The following is a 22,682-nucleotide window of genomic DNA, read 5'->3' on the forward strand; positions in this document are numbered from 1 at the left end:
CTGTTGCCTCATGAAACATTTGATCTAAAATCCAAAATGCAGAGCCACATTTTACATTTCTTGATCAGGAAAGATCGGGCTTCATTTATCTTTAAAAAAACGGAACAAACTGGATGGAGAACGACAAAAAATGCCTCAACCTTCAATATTTAAACGTAACAAAAAAATGACCTACAGAAATACTTCTCACCAAAGGAGATTTTGAATGAGGAAGTAAAATGTTGTAAATAAATGTTATATTGTCAAGTTCCTTCAACCTCACTTCACGATGAGTTGTGATATCCTTCTACCAATCTTTTTATAAACTATGTGACAAAAAACAGGATTCTTGTGAAGGTCTAATTACACAAAATGAATTATCGATGGCAATTCATTCCTTTCGGATGGGGAAAAGCCCTAGCCTGGACATTCCAATGGAGATATAAACATTTGATAAACTACTGAAATTACCATCACTATCATGTTTTAAATTATTTGTATATAAATGGCAAACTGTCAGACACACAAAAAGAGGGACCGATCTCTCTCCTACTGAAGCAGGAATCAGGGGAGCAGTACAAAGTACAACATTTGTGATTGCATGAGGCAATGTAGCATTCCACCATTCACATGCAAATACAAACTGGTTTGCAGCCCATCCAAGAATGGTTTCCTTTTCCTCCCCATCTACTCACCTTTCTTTCTGCCTGGAGGTGGAAAGTGGATGATCATCAGCCACATGACCAAATGACCCTCCTGGATGTAATGGATGCTGGGTGCAGAGACTTCTTAGCTGAAGACTGACAGGGGTGGATGAGGCATGCCAAGCATTTCTATCCAAGCTGCATAAGGAGAGACGACATAAGATGTGATGTGGACGAGAACATGTGGCCAAATGCTGAAGATCATATAGATTAGAACAGGACTGTGCATTTTTGTGTTTTTTCCCCTCTGTGCCTTTTGTACTGTAATTGTGTTTTATTTTTACACATTTGGAACCAAAGGCCACGTATGTTTTGTTTTGTTGTTGATCACTGGCAGCAACTTCATGTTGCTAATAAAGATTTTACTGCAGCAATTCTGTCACTTAATATTTTTTTTCTACTGTTTTTCTGTACTGTCGCCTCATTTGAAAATATCTGTTTTCCCGTTTAGAAATGAAAGCACTTTATGCATCTATCCCCCCCGCCCCTCATTTGATGCCAAGTACTGTATTTGGACAAATTCCCTTAGTGTATTAAAATAGTCCAAAATGATTTGATCCCATATTCTTTGCACTCAATGACTACATCAAGCTTGTGACTTTACATTTGCAGTTTGTTTTGGTTGCATTTCGGGTCAAACTTAGCCCAAAATAACTGAATGGTGAATAATGTATTGTCATTTTGGAGTTACTTTTATTGTAAGTAAGAATATAAGATATTTCTGAACACTTCTACATTACTGTGGATGCTGCCATGATCATGAATAATCATGAATGAATCGTTAATAATATGTGAGGATACAGAGGCACAAAGATCACCCCCCCCCCTGCAAAAAAAACATAAAATGATAAACTCACATTATTTGCAATATGAGAGGTTAACATGTTTTGTTCTAGCCTCTAACATTCTCACTAACCATTACTCAGTAAAAAGAAACCGTGGCATTATCAGGATTCATTTAGAAGTGTTCAGGGACTAGATAAAGTGTTTTCATTTCTAAACTGTAAAACAGATGTGCATGAAAATAGCCACAAAAAGGTGACACCCTGTTCTGTTGCCTCATGAAACATTTGATCTGAAATCCAAAATGCAGAGCCACATTTTACATTTCTGCTTCACTGTCCAAATACATACGGAGGAGAGTGTAGCTGCCTCATCCTTTTAATAAGTGAGAATGCCCTCTAGTGTCTATTACTGAAGGTACAGCTTCACTTGGCTCAAATATTCAAGAGACACTGGACAAATGGAACTGTACAGTCTGAGGATTGTTCATTATCTATAGGTCATACAACTGAGTGTGTGTGTATGTGTGTGTGTGTGTGTGTGTGGGGGGGGTTCAGGGTTTAAATATTATTTAAAAGGGGCAATCAGGGATTGGTACATCCATTTCAGGACATTTCAATTAATATGCTGTATAGCCATTGAGTCTTGAAGAATATAACTTTCAAAATGGATTGTGATTTCATTTCAACTGTATTACCACATCAGGACCAAAAATATAACAATTTCCAGAAGCTGAAAATGAACCAGTTCTTCCATGGCCTGCATACTCACCAGACATGTCACCCATTGAGCATGTTTGGGGTGCTCTGGATCGATGCGTACGGCAGCGTGTTCTAGTTCCTGCCAATATTCAGCAACTTCGCACAGCCATTGAAGAGGAGTGGGACAACAATCGACAGGCCACAATCAACAGCCTGACCAACTCAATGCGAAGGAGATGTCGTGCTGCATGAGGCAAATGGTTGTCACAACAGATACTGACTGGTTCTGATCCACGCCCCTACTTTAAAAAAAAAAGGAATCTATGACCAACAGATGCATATCTGTATTCCCAGTCATGTGAAATCCATGGATTAGGGTCTAATGAATGTATTTCAATTGACTGATTTGCTTATATGAACTGTAACTCTGTAAAATCTCTGAAGTTGTTGCATTTATACTTTTCTTCAGTATTTTTAGGTCAGACAGCATACATTGTATTTGCTGCCTCCCAAAAATGTATAGTGTGTAGAGAGGAACACCCAGTTAAATATACAAACATAAGTGTTGTTGACAGGTGAATGAGGGTAAAGGTGATATGACATTGAATACATGACGTGGGTGTTTGGTTTCAGCATATTCTCTCATTACATTTTAAGTGTTTTGCAGATAAAAAAATTTAAGAGGTTAACATGTTTTGTTCTAGCCTCTAACCTTCTCACTAACCATTACTCACTAAAAAGAAACCATGGCATTATCAGGATTCATTTAGAAGTGTTCAGGGACTAGATAAAGTGTTTTCATTTCTAAACTGTAAAACAGATGTGCATGAAAATAGCCACAAAAAGGTGACACCCTGTTCTGTTGCCTCATGAAACATTTGATCTGAAATCCAAAATGCAGAGCCACATTTTACATTTCTGCTTCACTGTCCAAATACATACGGAGGAGAGTGTAGCTGCCTCATCCTTTTAATAAGTGAGAATGCCCTCTAGTGTCTATTACTGAAGGTGTAGCTTCACATGGCTCAAATATTCAAGAGACACTGGACAAATGGAACTGTACAGTCTGAGGATTGTTCATTATCTATAGGTCATACAACTGAGTGTGTGTGTATGTGTGTGTGTGTGTGTGTGTGTGTGTGGGGGGGGGGGGGGGGGGGGGGGTCAGGGATTAAGTTTGAGGATCTTAATCAGGAAAGATCAGGCTTCCCTTATCTTAAAAAAAACGGAACAAACTGGATGGAGAATGACAAAAAATGTCTCAACCTTCAATATATAAACGTAACAAAAAATGACCTACAGAAATACTTCTCACCAAAGGAGATTTTGAATGAGGAAGTAAAATGTTGTAAATAAATGTTCTATTGTCAAGTCCCTTTTTCCCATTTTTTACTGTAATTGTGTTTTAATTTTACACATTTGGAACCAAAGGCCACGTATGTTGTGTTTTGTTATTGATCACTGGCAGCAATTTCATGTTGCTAATAAAGATTTTACTGCAGCAATTCTGTCACTTAATATTTTTTTCTACTCTACGTTCGATAAAGGAAAAATGACTCATTCACTTTTAGATAGTATGTTGCCAAAAATGCACACATTCAACACTCAACCAAAAAATGTAGTGGTTTACAGTAAAAGGAAAGTGAATTATGAAACACTATGGATTTTGTATTGTCTATTGTATGCAGGTAGAACTGAAACATGAAAAGTAATGCAGTTTTTGTAACGCCATCAACTGTTAGTATTTTTGAAAGTTGCTGTGCTATGATTTCCTATATGTTCCTCTTGGATAGAAAACATGTGTAAGTGTTTTGACAATGATTAGATATTGAGTTGGGTTTGCCGTGTTTTGATAGAGTTAGTGTACGTAGAGAAAGTTTTTTTGTATTTTAAAATGGAGAGTTGGTGTTTAAGGAACAAAATGTGGTTTTGAGCAGAAAATTTACTATTTGACAAATTGTGTGATGTTGCTGTGTTAAGACATTAGAAAAAGTATCTTACGTATAAGTAAATGCTTGTTAGTAACTGTAAAAAAAAAAAAAACTGTAAACATTATTTAAAAGGGGCAATCAGGGATTGGTACATCCATTTCAGGACATTTCAATTAATATACTGTGTAGCCATTGAGTCTTGAAGAATATAACTTTCAAAATGGATTGTGATTTTATTTCAACTGTCTTACCACATCAGGTCCAAAAATATAACAATTTCCAGAAGCTGAAAATGACCCAGTTCTTCCATGGCCTGCATACTCACCAGACATTTGAGCATATTTGGGATGCTCTGAATCGACACATAGGAGAGCATGTTCCAGTTCCCGCCAATATCCAGCAACTTCGCACAGCCATTGAAGAGGAGTTGGACAACATTCCACAGGCCACAATCAACAATGCGAAGGAGATGCCGTGCTACATGAGGCAAATGATGGTCACAACAGATACTGACTGGTTCTGATCCACGCCCCTACGTTTAAAAAAAAAAGGAATCTATGACCAACAGATGCATATCTGTATTTCCAGACATGTGAAATCCATAGACTAGGGCCTAATGAATTTCTTTCAATTGACTGATTTCCCTATATGAACTGTTACTCAGTAAAATCTTTGTAATTGTTGAATGTTGCATTTGTACTTTATTTGGTATCTTTTAGGTCAGAGAGCATGTATTGTATTTGCTGCACCCAAAAATGTATAGTATGTAGAGAGCAACACCCAGTTAAATATACAAACATCACAAGCGTTGTTGACAGGTTAATGATGGTAAACGTGATATGACATTGAAAGACATGACCTGGGTGCTTGGTTTCAGCATATTCTCTCATTGCATTTTAAGTGTGTTGCAGATTTCAAAAAAAAACTATTCTCATAAATGTACCTACCCACTTTCTATGTGCCCTCTAGACATACTGAATTTCAGCCTTTTAGGGATAGAGGGAATCGGATTGGAAAAAACGAATTACACCTTGACTATGACAGACATTTGTTTATTAGCAATGATACACAGTCAATTCAGTGATTTATTGGTTTATTAATCAAAGTTAACGAGATCTTGATATAAAGTCAAGTCATTAGCATAATCAAATAATCTTATTGAGGGTGGCAGGTAGCCTAGTGGTTACAGCATTAGGCCAGTAACTGAAAGGTTTCTGGAATGAGTCCCCGAGTTGATAAGGTAAAAATCTGTCGTCCTGAGCAAGGCAGTTAACCCACTGTTCCCTGGGTGCCGTGGATGTTGATTAAGGCATCCCCCCACATTTTTGGTTGATTTAAATGCGGAAGGCATTCAGTTCTGCAACTGACTAGGTTTCCACTTTATTTGTTAGGGACCTTTCTGAACACCCAAAGTCACCTTGCATCATGATAAGGTGTACAAAATGATTTCCAATTGTATTATGTCAGTTGCCAACAAGTCATGCATTCCATTTTTAAAGAAATGCCTCTGACCTCAGAGCAGATAGTTATTATGCAAAGGATAAATCCTTCTGTTAACTGAATTTATACAACAGGATTTGGTCATACACACTAAACAGTCATTATTGTGACCCAGACACATTGACTAGGCAGACCCCACAGGCAAAGTCTTCAAAGGCTAATTAATCTGACTGACAAAAGTGCAAGCTAGAACAAACTCAAGGAAGACTATTTGCTCCCTAATTGGTGTATCATTCCAAACAAAGAAATGTATCCACTCATATGCAGTCAACGCCATCCATAATTGTTATTTTATTTACACTAGTATTTACAGAGCGCTTCTCCTTTCTTTGTGGAGGGCTGCAGAGTGGAGAAACTACACCCCATGCGCTTACAAATTCATATTTACCTCTGTCAGCTTCTCAATGCTGGTTTCTGGATGCATTGTTGTTCTGCATCTATTGTGTAATATTGACAGCCTCTGCATCATTAGTAGTGAAAAAAAAGGTGAGCCTACCACAGTCACGAATGTAGCCCGGCGTTGGCCCTATAAAAGGAAAAAGAACAGCACCAAGTGCCACTCAACCTCTTGAAGACCCATGAGCAGGTAAGCCTCTTCGCTCTGCAAGAATTACAGATCTTTGCAGCATTAACTATTCGAGAACATGCAAGTTAAAATATGAATTCATCAGTCTCCGTGATGTGCAAAGGCTAGTCTCTTGATTCTAAAAGGATTGCCTATTTTCATTGTTTAGTGCATTTTTCGCTTATGGCTATCAATGTGATATGTTAGTGAGAAAAGACAAAAGTTGGTGTTAAAATACAGTAACAAAAATGCAACAGATACTTTCATACAGTTGTGCAAAGATTCTGACAACAGGTCAACTAAGGCAAGGTACTCCATTCTGATCATGTGGATTCTTATTCTAGATAGGTGCAGTGTCTCTCTCCCGGATTTCAGACACAATGTTTGCGTTATTGGTTTGCATCCTGACACTGCATGACGTGTACTCTGCGTGCAATGTGGTAAGTACTCCTACTAATTACAGAAAAGAAAACCACATATGTAATATGGAACAGTACATTAGATGTGAGGCCAATTACATGTTAAAGTATTTATGAAAGGTCTGACTCTGAAAGCTTTTCATTCTTTCCCTTGGGCCATCTCCTACTGCTGTGCCCACAGTCACGTAAGTACAATGCCTTGCGGACATTCTAACACAGTGTCCAGTGTCTACACACCCCTTGCTGCCGTAACATTTAAAAAGCGATTCATTTTCATATGTTCCACAACAGAGCCACACGACCGACTCCAGATTTTAAAAGTGAAAGACAGTTGTAGAACATTCTCCAAATCAATTCTAAATGAAATGAAAATGTCTTGATTGCATATGTCTTGACATCCCAGAGTTCATACTTGGTTGAAGCACCTTTGGCAGCCCTTAAAAGCATTGAATCATTTTGAATAAGATTCGACCAACTTCGCACAACTCTTAGGGCAACATGTATTCATTGTTTTGTCAGAATTGCTAAAGCTCAGTAATTTTGGCTGGGAATCATTGATGGACAGCAATATTCAAACCTTTTTTAAGGAGATTTAATTCAGGATTGAGACTGGACCATTCAGGAACAAGTAAACACCTGTTGGAAAGCCATTCAGGTGTGTCTTTGGCATTAAAATAGTTATAATTTTCCTGTAGAAAAAAAAACTACCTCAGGGTTAGTATTATGGTGGCAGATTCATGTTTTGGTAAAGCTTGTCATCGGCAGGGACTGGGAAGTTTGTCAATTTCAAAATAAATATGAAAGCCGCAAAGCCCAGGTAAATATTGACCAAAAAATCCCCTCCTCAGTCTTCTGAAAACCCTGGGATAGAGTTGTATTTTTCAGTGAGACAATTATACCTAACCTTATGTCAAAGACACACCCGAATGGATTTCCAAAAGGTGTTGTGTCGCCGAGTGGTCTGGACTCAGTCCTGACATAAATTTGCTTGAAAAGAGGTTTAAATATGCTTTCCATCAATGATACCCAACCAAATTTACTGCGCTTGAGCAATTCTGACAAAAAATAATTGGCATATGCTGCCCTAAGAGTTGTGCACAGTCGGTAGAATGTTATTCTAAATGATTTACATCTGTAATGGCTGCTCCACCAAGTATTAACTCTGGGGTGTGAAGACATAAGCAAAAACAAAACATCTTTGTTGTTTTTGTTGTAGTGTGTTTACATTTTCTATAACTTCATTTTACTTCAGAAAGGTGGAGTAGGTTGAGTAGATCTGTACTGTAGGAGAACACCCCCCCCCCCCCCCCCCTGCAATTTCATGCAGCAAAACGTGAAGACTTTGCAAACGGTGTGCACTTTCACTATCCTCTACCAACATGATTCTAAACTATTTAAACTGGATTTAGTCATTACACACAATGTTTAATTCATCACGTGCTGTTTTTCAAAAGAAAGTGGATTGATTTGGGACTCATAATCAAGATGTTGGAAAATACATTAGGAGCAAATAGTTGCTTTGTATTATGGTTTAGTGAAGAATTTACCTGTGGGGTTAGTAATGTGCATATAATCCCACAATATAATATGTGTGTGTGTGTGTGTGTGTAGAAATGTGCCCAGACAGCACAGTAGTTCAGACTGAGATCCTTAACCAGCACAACGCCTTCCGGAGAGCGGTTACGCCAACTGCTAGAGACATGCTCAAGATGGTACGCTTTCATGATTCATATACTTTCCATCAGTAACAACCTCAGAATCAATGTTTCCAACATAGTATTCCCCAAAATCCATCGTAAAGAGTATAATCCCTGATATGTAATTCATAGAGCAGCCCTATGGTATACTCCTTGGACACTAGAATGTGGATGGCAGTCTTGTGGATGGCATTATTCTAGAGTTTTTTGTATCTGATCTGCAGAACTGGAGCGAGGAGGCAGCGGCCAGTGCTCAGGCTTGGGTTGACACCTGCTCCATGACTCATGGCCCACCCAGCAGTCGCATGCTTGGCGGTACGTTTTCCCCTTTGTCTCTCCTTGACATCTCCTGTTCGTCCCCTGCTGTAGAGCAAACTAAGACAAATATATTTGATTGATTCATGCAACTCAAGACTTTCGCTGCAATGGTATCAATGTGAGCGCAATCTTAAGCTGAAATATATTTGGAATGTCATGATTTCTTATCACCAGTGACTATGGTAACTTACCTGGTATCTTATATTTGTTGACATCTTATATCCTGCATTCAAATACATTTTCGTCAATTGTTCCAGTTTGATTTAATTGTTACCCACCGACAGTATGTAGCAAACTTTTCCATGCATGCTTTACTTATGAACAGACTATGAAATGGGTGAGAACCTGTTCATGTCCTCCGCTTCGAGGAATTGGACTCAAATCGTTACAGCCTGGCACAGTGAGGTCAGAGATTACTCCTATCCCAATGGATCTATCAATGGTAAACCCATCGGCCACTACACACAGGTAATATTCATCTTATGTGCAGATACATTATGACATGAAGTGCCTTCAGAAAGTATTCAGACACCTTGACATTTTTCACATTGTTGTTAGCCTTATTCTAAAATGGATTAAATAAAACAACTTCCTCCACACACAATACCCCATCATGACTAAGCGAAAACGTTTGCACATTTATTAAAAACAAAAAACAGAAATACCTTATTTGAATAAGTATTCAGACCCTTTGCTATGAGACTTGAAAACAGGATGCACCTGAGCTCAATTTTCATTGATCATCCTTGAGATGTTTCTACAACTTGATTGGAGTCCACCTGTGGTAAATTCAATTGATTGGACATGATTTGGAAAGGCACACACCTGTCTATATAAGGTCCCACAGTTGACAGTGCATGTCAGAGTAAAAACCAAGCCATTAGGTCAAAGGAATTGTCTGAGAGCCCCGAGACAGGATTGTGTCAAGGCACAGATCTGGGGAAGGGTACCAAAAAATGTCTGCAGGTCCCCAAGAACACAGTGGCCTCCATCATTCTTAAATGGAAGAAGTTCGGAACCACCAAGACTCCTCCTAGATCTCTCCACCCGGCCAAACTGAGCAATCAGGGGAGAAGGGCCATGGTCAGAGAGGTGACCAAGAACCTGATGGTCACTCTGACAGAGCTCCAGAGTTCCTCTGTGGAGATGGGAGAACCTTCCAGAAGGACAACTATCTATGCAGCACTCCACCAATAAGGCCTTTATGGTAGAGTGGCCAGACAGAGGCCACTCCTCAATAAAAAGACACATGAAAGCCCGCTATGAGTTTTCCAAAAGGCACCTAAAGGACTCTCAGACCATGAGAAACAAGATTCTCTGGTCTGATGAAACCAAGATTGAACTATTTGGCCTGAATGCCTAGCGTCACATCTGGAGGAAACCTGGCACTATCCATACGGTGAAGCATGGTGGTGGTGTCAGCATCATGCTGTGATTATGTTTTTTTCAGTGGCAGGGACTGGGAGACTAGTCAGGATCGAGGAAAGATGAATGGAGCAAAGTACAATGGGATCCTTGATGAAAGCCTGCTCCAGAGCGCTCAGGACCTCAGACTGGAGCAAAGGTTCACCTTCCAACAGGACAACAACCCTAAGCACACCGATAGAGAAATAAACATACCTTCTGAACAGATTCGACCACACCCAAAACAGAGTGCACAGCAACAACACTATGCAGTCTTAACACTGGACCTTTAGGTACAAAAGGACCCACAATGGACTATGTTGTATTTTTATAAATTTTACATGTCCACCACTAATTAGGGTCAGATAGGAAACACACACCAAAACTACAGTTCATATTCTGTCACATACATTTTCAGGGATATTTAATTGCATATACTTGTTGACACCAAAGGAGTATACTTACAAAATAGGTTACTAACTCATTGACATTTCTTTTGGTAGCAATTTCAGTCATTGTATTGTACATACACTGAGTATACCAAACATTCCTAATATTGAGTTGCCCCCCCCCCCCCCACAAACTGGTGCATCTGGCACCTACTACCATAGCCCATTCAAAGACTCTTTCCCATTCACCCTCTGAATGGCACACATACACAATCCATGTCTCAATTGTCTCAGGGCTTAAAAATCTTTCTTTAACCGGTCTCCTTCCCTTCATCTACGCTGATTGAAGCGGATTTAACAAGTGACATGAATAAGGGATCATAGCTTTCACCTGGATTCACCTGGTCAGTCTATGTCATGGAAAGAGCAGGTGTTCTTCGTTCTTAACATTTTGTATACCGGTACTGTATATTGTTATGGACCATTATGCTACACCTGCAATAACATCTGCTAAATATGTTCATGTGACCAAGAGGTGCGTAGTTACCGACAAGTGTCATTATGGATATTTGCCAATGAAACTCTGATAACACTAAACTGCGTTTCCTTTCATATAGGTGGTTTGGAACAGTTCGTACAAGGTTGGCTGTGGTGTGGCCTTGTGTCCTGGCTCAGTCTACTTCTATGGATGCCAATACTACAGAGCGTATGTTGCACCAATCACACCCAAAATGCACCTAACACCTGTGTACAATTTCACCCTATTTACTGTAACTGGTAGTGGAAGGCAGGCATCGTCCAGGAATCATTTCAATACTTTGGTTAACAGGGGAAACTACAAAGGAGTGGCTCCATACAAGGAAGGAGCTACATGTGCTGACTGCCCCAACTCCTGCGAAAATAAGCTTTGCAGTAAGTACCAGACAGGATGAAAACACATGCCTGCCGTCTAAAATCTTACCAATATGACTCAGCAATGTTAGTGATGCCTTTTAAAAACATGTTCACACACGGGTTCAATGTACAATAATCACCAAGTGTAAACTGTCAATATACAATGAATTGACTGCCAATGTTTCTTCTCGTGTGTCATTTCAGCCAATCCCTGTCCTTACGTAAACAAGTATGCCAACTGTGCCGCCATGAAAAAGCAGGCCGGGTGCAGCAATTCTTTGGTGTATGCCTGGTGTCCCGCCCTCTGCCTGTGCACCTCCAAAATAACCTAAAACCACCAGGCCTCTTCAAAATGGTCCACTGAAGATAACTTTGAATGATTCCTCTGTTGTTTCCTTGTCTATGAGAAGAAAAAAAAAACATATACACCTGGTTGATCTATCTACTGTACTTCTGGGGAAGTCAGTTCATTTGAAAAATACTAACTGTCACTAATAATTTCTTAATTATCACTGTAGGTCTAAGGTACAGTTAAAACCTTAAAACATTATTCTTATTCTGGGGGTAACATAAGGTGTCTAACCTATAGTAACTAATGATAGTTGGAAGCAGAGCAATTTATTTTGTTCCCTTTCATTGATTTCAATGTCTTCATACCAATTTGACCTCCCAAAAAATCCGTATTTGATTTGCATGCAAGTTGAATAAGAATATCTTCTACATTTTGAGAAGGCAATATTTCCATCAGTTACTGTAACAGTGAACATTTTGATACTTAAATTTCTGCAAATAAACTACACAGTAATGTGGTTATACAGAACAGTAATACCTCAACACATTTAACTTTAAGTTGAATCAGGGCATTATTTGATGTTTGATGAAATGCAAGGAATGCTGCTCGTAATTTTCTCTATCCAAATTTTCACGTGACAGCATTATATAACCCTTATTATTTTCCTCAATCACAATAAACGATCATGAAGATTAATTCATGGACTCTGTGTTAATGGTTTTACAACCCCCAAAGCGCAACATGTTCTTATGATTTTAAATGGGAAACTGGGGTGATGGAAATAGATCCAAAGGCCACAGTAACAGGTCAGACATCAGATAGTCAGTGTCACCACCAGATGCCTCTGTTGTACAACAGTCAATTCTGTATCAGAATAACTATCTGCAGGCTTGATACACACCGTCCCTTCTCATGTCCCTTACAACATCCTGAAACTGATCAATATGTCTTTTTAACAATTGACTAATCCTTAATCAGAAACAAGACACATGACTTTAATAAGAACCCTGAGAAGGCAACACAAGGTGGAACTGGCACACTGATATAGAGGTAAGGTATTCCGCAGTATATTTAAGGTCTGGAAATTGATGCAAAAAGGTTACATTTAACTGTTTATGGTCATGTCTCATGTGTAGGCTACATAGACTTCAGCAATGCATACCCTCCTGCACATAAACTCAGACATGGTTAACTTTGACTAAAATATTAGAATGTAAACTGTAAGGATCTTTTTTAAATAGCTAAAGAGAATAAGAGCTGCTACAAGCAAAACAATGAATTATACTGTTATTTGTTTCAATAACTCTATAGGCTATGCTATTGAAGGAACATATAGTTTTCTGTTGATAATTTACATAAATACAGTATATTGATAACGTCTCAGATTGACATTTTTCAGACTGTAAAATGCTATATTTTTTACCCAGGAAATCATTTGGATTGACACAATCTAGCATCTTGAATTAAATCCAAGATCTTAACATTTGCTGATTAACATCCCATGCGAAAAATATGTAATATTTTAATATATTACAAGTATACTTAAATATACAAAAAATTATAATAATATACATCAAATACGAGATTTTTCTCTTGTATATCCTAAGTATACTATAAATATAATATCATTACACTTATCATTACACCTTTATAAAAAGTGTACTTTAAATTAATTGTTTTTAAGCTTTTAGTATACTATAAATATACTATTGTCAACCTTCAATACACTTATTCAAAATATAGTTTAAATTAATTGTTTTTCAGTCTTTTAGTATACTATATGTTCACTATCTTTAAACTTAAACACACTCATTAAAACTGTACTTCAATTTGAAACGCTTGAATTGTAATTTTAGTGTATTAATTCAAAATACACTTGGTTGTTTTTAAATTGAAGCATTGATTTGACTTAAAAGACACACCCTCGTCCACTTATGCCCTTGGGGGAATCCCCATCGCCATCTTGGCGAGTGGTCCAAATGATTAGCCAAGCAAGGGAAGTTTTCAACGTAAGGCCCTCAGCCCTCGTTTTTAGTTGGCTTTGCGAGTGTATAATTATGTTCAATCCGGGGCCTATAACTTCCCTAAAACTTGAATTGTCATGTGTGTTATCAAAATACTCTAATGTCAAAGTGGAAGATAAATAAATAATAAGATGAATACAAATTTGATAACTAAAATAGTAATTCAGCCTTTTTGCTTAGGCCTGCATAAATTAGTTCAGGCTTTACAAATCACAGAATATGTTACATGGAGGGGTTGATATGATTTTTTTTATGACTAACCCTTCCTCATACAACATATGTAAGGTCCCTCAGTCAAGTATTGAATTTTAAGCACAGATTCAACTACAAAGACCAGGGAGCCATTCAAGAGCCTCATAAAAGGGCAGTGATTGCTAGATCGGTAACAATATCAAACCAGACATTGAATATCTCTTTAAGCATGGTCAAGATATTAATTATGCTGTGGAATATGTATTTAACCACCCAGATACATTAAACATACAGTCATCCTTCTGAACTGAGCTGCAGGACAGGAATGAAACTCTTCAGTAATGTTACCATGAGGCCATTGGTGATTTGTAAAATACGTTCTGAGTTTAATGGCTGTGATGGGAAAAATTGATATTGTCGTGACACAATAATTGTTTAAATGACAGAGTGAAAATATTAATACAAATATACAGAATATTCCCAAAAATACATTGTATGCACGCACTAAAGTAATACTGCAAAAAAACTAAACGCAAAGCGTTGTATTTGGGGCAAATCCAACACAAATATCACTGAGTAACTGACTCCTTATTGTCAAGCACGGTGGTGACTCCATCATGGTATGGGTATGCTTGATATCGGCAAATGCTGGGGAGTTTTTCCCAGATAAAAAGAAACGGGATGGAGCTAAGCACAGCCAAAATCATAGAGGAAAACCTGCTTCAGCCTGCTTTACAACAGACACTGGGAGAGGGATTTACCTTTCAGCAGAACATTAACCTACAATTCAAGGCCAAATCTACACTGGAGTTGCTTACCAAGAAGACAATGAATGTTCCTTAGTGGCCAAGTTACAGCTTTGACTTAAATCTGCTTGAAGATCTATGGCAAGATTTGAAAATGGCTGTTTAGCCATGAGCACCAACATCATGACAAAGCTTGAAGGATTATGAAAAGAATAAAGGGCTAATATTGCACAATCCAGGTGTGTAAAGTTCTTAGAGACTTAAGCAAGAAGACTCACTGCTATAATCGCTGCCAACAGTGTCATTACATACTATAAACTCAGGGAGCTGAATACTTACTATATTTTAGTAATTTAATTTCAATCAATCTTTTAAAAAAAAGAAGATAAATCTTCCACTTTAACATTAGAGTACTTTGTGTAGATTGTTGACAATTAAATCCATTTGAATCCCACTTTGTAACAACAAAATGTGAATAAATCCAAGGTGTGTGAATACTTTTGCAAGTGCCAATAATTTGTTTTGAAGTACTTTCTGAATTCCTGTTCAACTGCTTTATAAGGGCTCCTGAGTGGCGCAGTGGTCTTGGGCACTGCATCTCAGTGCAAGAGGCGTCACTACAGACCCTGGTTTAATTCTAGGCTGTATCACATCCGGACGTAATTGGGAGTCCCATAGGGCGGCGCACAATGGGCCCAGTGTCGTCCGGGTTTGGCCGTGGTAGACCGTCATTGTAAATAAGAATTTGTTCTTAACCTACTTTTCTAGTTAAATTAAAGTTAAATATATATATATTTTTAAAGCTGAGAAAATTCCATGGTCAATCAAGGTAACCTTTATATAGCTAATGTGATTAATAAGCAGAAGTGTAAGCAGAAGAAAATACAGGAATTCTAATTCAAATACCTTTTTAGTATATTTCTAATTGTCAGAAATACTGTATACATAAAATGTACTTAAGGTGTATTCAAAGTATATTTGTTAAGCTCTTTATCTAATATACAAAGAATATACAGTGCCTTGCGAAAGTATTCGGCCCCCTTGAACTTTGCGAACTTTTGCCACATTTCAGGCTTCAAACATAAATATATAAAACTGTATTTTTTTGTGAAGAATCAACAACAAGTGGGACACAATCATGAAGTAGAACGACATTTATTGGATATTTCAAACTTTTTTAACAAATCAAAATCTGAAAAATTGGGCGTGCAAAATTATTCAGCCCCCTTAAGTTAATACTTTGTAGCGCCACATTTTGCTGCGATTACAGCTGTAAGTCGCTTGGGGTATGTCTCTATCAGTTTTGCACATCGAGAGACTGAATTTTTTTCCCATTCCTCCTTGCAAAACAGCTCGAGCTCAGTGAGGTTGGATGGAGAGCATTTGTGAACAGCAGTTTTCAGTTCTTTCCACAGATTCTCGATTGGATTCAGGTCTGGACTTTGACTTGGCCATTCTAACACCTGGATATGTTTATTTTTGAACCATTCCATTGTAGATTTTGCTTTATGTTTTGGATCATTGTCTTGTTGGAAGACAAATCTCTGTCCCAGTCTCAGGTCTTTTGCAGACTCCATCAGGTTTTCTTCCAGAATGGTCCTGTATTTGGCTCCATCCATCTTCCCATCAATTTGAACCATCTTCCCTGTCCCTGCTGAAGAAAAGCAGGCCCAAACCATGATGCTGCCACCAACATGTTTGACAGTGGGGATGGTGTGTTCAGCTGTGTTGCTTTTACGCCAAACATAACGTTTTGCATTGTTGCCAAAAAGTTCAATTTTGGTTTCATCTGACCAGAGAACCTTCTTCCACATTTTTGGTGTGTCTCCCAGGTGGCTTGTGGCAAACTTTAAACAACACTTTTTATGGATATCTTTAAGAAATGGCTTTCTTCTTGCCACTCTTCCATAAAGGCCAGATTTGTGCAATATACGACTGATTGTTGTCCTATGGACAGAGTCTCCCACCTCAGCTGTAGATCTCTGCAGTTCATCCAGAGTGATCATGGGCCTCTTGGCTGCATCTCTGATCAGTCTTCTCCTTGTATGAGCTGAAAGTTTAGAGGGACGGCCAGGTCGTGGTAGATTTGCAGTGGTCTGATACTCCTTCCATTTCAATATTATCGCTTGCACAGTGCTCCTTGGGATGTTTAAAGCTTGGGAAATCTTTTTGTATCCAAATCCGGCTTTAAACTTCTTCACAACAGTATCTCGGACCTGCCTGGTGTGTTCCTTGTTCTTCATGATGCTCTCTGCGCTTTTAACGGACCTCTGAGACTATCACAGTGCAGGTGCATTTATACGGAGACTTGATTACACACAGGTGGATTGTATTTATCATCATTAGTCATTTAGGTCAACATTGGATCATTCAGAGATCCTCACTGAACTTCTGGAGAGAGTTTGCTGCACTGAAAGTAAAGGGGCTGAATAATTTTGCACGCCCAATTTTTCAGTTTTTGATTTGTTAAAAAAGTTTGAAATATCCAATAAATGTCGTTCCACTTCATGATTGTGTCCCACTTGTTGTTGATTCTTCACAAAAAAAATACAGTTTTATATCTTTATGTTTGAAGCCTGAAATGTGGCAAACGGTCGCAAAGTTCAAGGGGGCCGAATACTTTCGCAAGGCACTGTACTTAAGCACAGGTTTCCCAATTTAGATCATTTGAAATGTAGTTAATATATTAAACGCTAATAAAATTGACATTACATGCAATAAATATTTAATATTTCTCCAATTTAAATATTTTTTTTATTTTTTATTTTTTTTATTTCACCTTTATTTAACCAGGTAGGCTAGTTGAGAACAAGTTCTCATTTGCAACTGCGACCTGGCCAAGATAAGGCATAGCAGTGTGAACAGACAACACAGAGTTACACATGGAGTAAACAATTAACAAGTCAATAACACAGTAGAAAAAAGGGGAGTCTATATATACATTGTGTGCAAAAGGCATGAGAAGGTAGGCAAATAATTACAATTATGCAGATTAACACTGGAGTGATAAATGATCAGATGGTTATGTACAGGTAGAGATATTGGTGTGCAAAAGAGCAGAAAAATAAATAAATAAAAACAGTATGGGGATGAGGTAGGTGAAAATGGGTGGGCTATTTACCAATAGACTATGTACAGCTGCAGCGATCGGTTAGCTGCTCAGATAGCAGATGTTTGAAGTTGGTGAGGGAGATAAAAGTCTCCAACTTCAGCGATTTTTGCAATTCGTTCCAGTCACAGGCAGCAGAGAACTGGAACGAAAGGCGGCCAAATGAGGTGTTGGCTTTAGGGATGATCAGTGAGATACACCTGCTGGAGCGCGTGCTACGGATGGGTGTTGCCATCGTAACCAGTGAACTGAGATAAGGCGGAGCTTTACCTAGCATGGACTTGTAGATGACCTGGAGCCAGTGGGTCTGGCGACGAATATGTAGCGAGGGCCAGCCGACTAGAGCATACAAGTCGCAGTGGTGGGTGGTATAAGGTGCTTTAGTGACAAAACGGATGGCACTGTGATAAACTCCAGTTTGCTGAGTAGAGTGTTGGAAGCAATTTTGTAGATGACATCGCCGAAGTCGAGGATCGGTAGGATAGTCAGTTTTACTAGGGTAAGTTTGGCGGCGTGAGTGAAGGAGGCTTTGTTGCGGAATAGAAAGCCGACTCTTGATTTGATTTTCGATTGGAGATGTTTGATATGGGTCTGGAAGGAGAGTTTAGAGTCTAGCCAGACACCTAGGTACTTATAGATGTCCACATATTCAAGGTCGGAACCATCCAGGGTGGTGATGCTGGTCAGGCGTGCGGGTGCAGGCAGCGAACGGTTGAAAAGCATGCATTTGGTTTTACTAGCGTTTAAGAGCAGTTGGAGGCCACGGAAGGAGTGCTGTATGGCATTGAAGCTCGTTTGGAGGTTAGATAGCACAGTGTCCAAGGACGGGCCGGAAGTATATAGAATGGTGTCGTCTGCGTAGAGGTGGATCAGGGAATCGCCCGCAGCATGAGAAACATCATTGATATATACAGAGAAAAGAGTCGGCCCGAGAATTGAACCCTGTGGCACCCCCATAGAGACTGCCAGAGGACCGGACAGCATGCCCTCCGATTTGACACACTGAACTCTGTCTGCAAAGTAATTGGTGAACCAGGCAAGGCAGTCATCCGAAAAACCGAGGCTACTGAGTCTGCCGATAAGAATACGGTGATTGACAGAGTCGAAAGCCTTGGCAAGGTCTATGAAGACGGCTGCACAGTACTGTCTTTTATCGATGGCGGTTATGATATCGTTTAGTACCTTGAGCGTGGCTGAGGTACACCCGTGACCGGCTCGGAAACCAGATTGCACAGCGGAGAAGGTACGGTGGGATTCGAGATGGTCAGTGACCTGTTTGTTGACTTGGCTTTCGAAGACCTTAGATAGGCAGGGCAGGATGGATATAGGTCTGTAACAGTTTGGGTCCAGGGTGTCGCCCCCTTTGAAGAGGGGGATGACTGCGGCAGCTTTCCAATCCTTGGGGATCTCAGACGATATGAAAGAGAGGTTGAACAGGCTGGTAATAGGGGTTGCGACAATGGCGGCGGATAGTTTCAGGAATAGAGGGTCCAGATTGTCAAGCCCAGCTGATTTGTACGGGTCCAGGTTTTGCAGCTCTTTCAGAACATCTGCTATCTGGATTTGGGTAAAGGAGAACTTGGAGAGGCTTGGGCGAGTAGCTGCGGGGGGGGGGGGGGGCTGTTGGCCGAGGTTGGAGTAGCCAGGCGGAAGGCATGGCCAGCCGTTGAGAATTGCTTGTTGAAGTTTTCGATAATCATGGATTTATCGGTGGTGACCGTGTTACCTAGCCTCAGTGCAGTGGGCAGCTGGGAGGAGGTGCTCTTGTTCTCCATGGACTTCACAGTGTCCCAGAACTTTTTGGAGTTGGAGCTACAGGATGCAAACTTCTGCCTGAAGAAGTTGGCTTTAGCTTTCCTGACTGACTGTGTGTATTGGTTCCTGACTTCCCTGAACAGTTGCATATCGCGGGGACTATTTGATGTTAGTGCAGTCCGCCACAGGATGTTTTTGTGCTGGTCGAGGGCAGTCAGGTCTGGAGTGAACCAGGGGCTATATCTGTTCTTAGTTCTGCATTTTTTGAACGGAGCATGCTTATCTAAAATGGTGAGGAAGTTACTTTTAAAGAAAGACCAGGCATCCTCAACTGACGGGATGAGGTCAATGTCCTTCCAGGATACCCGGGCCAGGTCGATTAGAAAGGCCTGCTCACAGAAGTGTTTTAGGGAGCGTTTGACAGTGATGAGGGGTGGTCGTTTGACTGCGGCTCCGTAGCGGATACAGGCAATGAGGCAGTGATCGCTGAGATCCTGGTTGAAGACAGCGGAGGTGTATTTGGAGGGCCAGTTGGTCAGGATGACGTCTATGAGGGTGCCCTTGTTTACAGAGTTAGGGTTGTACCTGGTGGGTTCCTTGATGATTTGAGTGAGATTGAGGGCATCTAGCTTAGATTGTAGGACTGCCGGGGTGTTAAGCATATCCCAGTTTAGGTCACCTAACAGAACAAACTCTGAAGCTAGATAGGGGGCGATCAATTCACAAATGGTGTCCAGGGCACAGCTGGGAGCTGAGGGGGGTCGGTAGCAGGCGGCAACAGTGAGAGACTTATTTCTGGAGAGAGTAATTTTCAAAATTAGTAGTTCGAACTGTTTGGGTATGGACCTGGAAAGTATGACATTACTTTGCAGGCTATCTCTGCAGTAGACTGCAACTCCTCCCCCTTTGGCAGTTCTATCTTGACGGAAGATGTTATAGTTGGGTATGGAAATCTCAGAATTTTTGGTGGCCTTCCTGAGCCAGGATTCAGACACGGCAAGGACATCAGGGTTAGCAGAGTGTGCTAGAGCAGTGAGTAAGACAAACTTAGGGAGGAGGCTTCTGATGTTGACATGCATGAAACCAAGGCTTTTTCGATCACAGAAGTCAACAAATGAGGGTGCCTGGGGACATGCAGGGCCTGGGTTTACCTCCACATCACCCGCGGAACAGAGAAGGAGTAGTATGAGGGTGCGGCTGAAGGCTATCAAAACTGGTCGCCTAGGGCGTTGGGGACAGAGAATAAGAGGAGCAGGTTTCTGGGCATGGTAGAATATATTCAGGGCATAATGCGCAAACAGGGGTATGGTGGGGTGCGGGTACAGCGGAGGTAAGCCCAGGCACTGGGTGATGATGAGAGAGGTTGTATCTCTGGACATGCTGGTTGTAATGGGTGAGGTCACCGCATGTGTGGGGGGTGGGACAAAGGAGGTATCAGGGGTATAAAGAGTGGAACTAGGGGCTCCATTGTAAACTAAAACAATGATAACTAACCTGCACAACAGTATACAAGGCATATTGACATTTGAGAGAGACATACAGCGAGGCATACAGTAATCACAGGTGTTGAATTGGGAGAGCTAGCTAAAACAGTAGGTGAGACAACAACAGCTAATCAGCTAGCACAACAACAGCAGGTAGAATGGCGATTGACTAGGCAGAGAGGGTCGGATTAACTACACACAGAGCCTAAGTGCGGCTGGGGCCGACAGATAAAACATAAACAAGCAGAATGGATTACCGTGATTAATGGACAGTCCAGCATGCATCAGCTATGTAGCCAAGTGATCAGTGTCCAGGGGGCAGCGGTGGATGGGGCAGGGAAGCTGGACTGGCGAGTGTTATCCAGGTTAGAAAACTAACAATGACTAAATAGCTTGTAGCCAGTTAGCTGGTTAGCTTCTGGAGGTTCTTGAGTGTGTTCTAAAAATGTAAAAATAATAGCGGTTCCGTATCACATTGGGTGAGGCAGGTTACCGGAAGGTATAAACAAATTAAAAATCGAAAAGGGATAGAAAGTAAATATGGGTTCAGTGAGTGTTTGGGACGCGGCGATTCAGACGGTTAGCAGGCCTGTGCTAACAAGCTAACAGTTAGTAGACGGTGCTAAACACGGTAGCAGTTAGCGGACCGGGCTAAACAAGCTAGCAGTTAGCAGGCCGAATTTGCAAGCAAGGAGATAGCAAGGGCTAGAGAGTTAGCCTTTGGGGACGTCGCGATGGGGGGATATACTTAAAATATGTTAACGAAGTATGATTTAAATATATATTGTTTTTTAAATTCCCACTTGGGATGTCTAGCATCCCTGGTTTTCCTTGTATAATTCAAACATTCCTTTTTAATGTATAACATTCTACAACATATTTGATGATTTATAATTGATTGGAGATGCAGAGAAAACCTAGATCGTAACCTATATTGATTTGTATGGTTAAATTTGTGCCAATGGAGCTGTTACTTAGTGATGTTACAGGTTCACCATGTGTTTTGATCAAATCAAATCAAATGTATTTATAAAGCCCTTCTTACATCAGCTGATGTCACAAAGTGCTGTACAGAAACCCAGCCTAAAACCCCAAACAGCAAGCAATGCAGGTGTAGAAGTGCGGGGGCTAGGAAAAACTCCCTAGAAAGCCCAGAACCTAGGAAGAAACCTAGAGAGGAACCAGGCTATGAGGGGTGGCCAGTCCTCTTCTGGCTGTGCCGGGTGGAGATTATAACAGAACATGGCCAAGAGGTTCAAATGTTCATAGATGACCAGCAGGGTGAAATTATAATAATCACAGTGGTTGTCGAGGGTGCAACAGGTCAGCACCTCAGGAGTAAATGTCAGTTAGCTTTTCATAGCCGATCATTTAGAGTATCTCTACCACTCCTTCTGTCTCTAGAGAGTTGAAAACAGCAGGTCTGGGACAGCACGTCCGTTGAACAGCTCAGGGTTCCATAGCAGCAGGCAGAACAGTTGAAACTGGAGCAGCAGCACGGCCAGGTGGACTGGGGACAGCAAGAAGTCATCAGGCCAGGTATTCCTGAGATATGGTCCTAGGGCTCAGGTCCTCCGAGAGAGAGAAAGAAAGAAAGAAAGAGAAAATTAGAGAGAGCATACTTTTAAAAAAAAAATCCTTTATTTAACTAGGCAAGTCAGTTAAGAACAAATTCTTATTTTCAATGACGGCCTAGGAACAGTGGGTTAGCTGCCTGTTCAGGGGCAGAACGACAGATTTGTACCTTGTCACCCGGCCAGGAAGATCACATCAGTGACTCAACCCACTCTAGTGAC

The 22,682-nt window shown here is 40.4% G+C and overlaps 1 protein-coding gene across 1 annotated transcript; it reads left to right on the forward strand.

Annotated features, from left to right (window-relative positions):
* Positions 1 to 8,195: 8,195 nt before the first annotated feature.
* Positions 8,196 to 12,263, forward strand: LOC139380612 (cysteine-rich venom protein ophanin-like). Its single transcript, XM_071123488.1, has 6 exons — positions 8,196 to 8,294; positions 8,504 to 8,594; positions 8,923 to 9,065; positions 11,008 to 11,096; positions 11,220 to 11,302; positions 11,489 to 12,263. Exons 1-6 carry the CDS (start codon positions 8,196 to 8,198, stop codon positions 11,614 to 11,616), a joined length of 633 nt encoding a protein of 210 aa, XP_070979589.1. The 3' UTR covers positions 11,617 to 12,263.
* The last annotated feature ends 10,419 nt before the right edge of the window (positions 12,264 to 22,682 follow it).

Source organism: Oncorhynchus clarkii, chromosome 2 (genome assembly GCF_045791955.1).
Source record: "Oncorhynchus clarkii lewisi isolate Uvic-CL-2024 chromosome 2, UVic_Ocla_1.0, whole genome shotgun sequence".
NCBI lineage: Eukaryota > Metazoa > Chordata > Actinopteri > Salmoniformes > Salmonidae > Oncorhynchus > Oncorhynchus clarkii.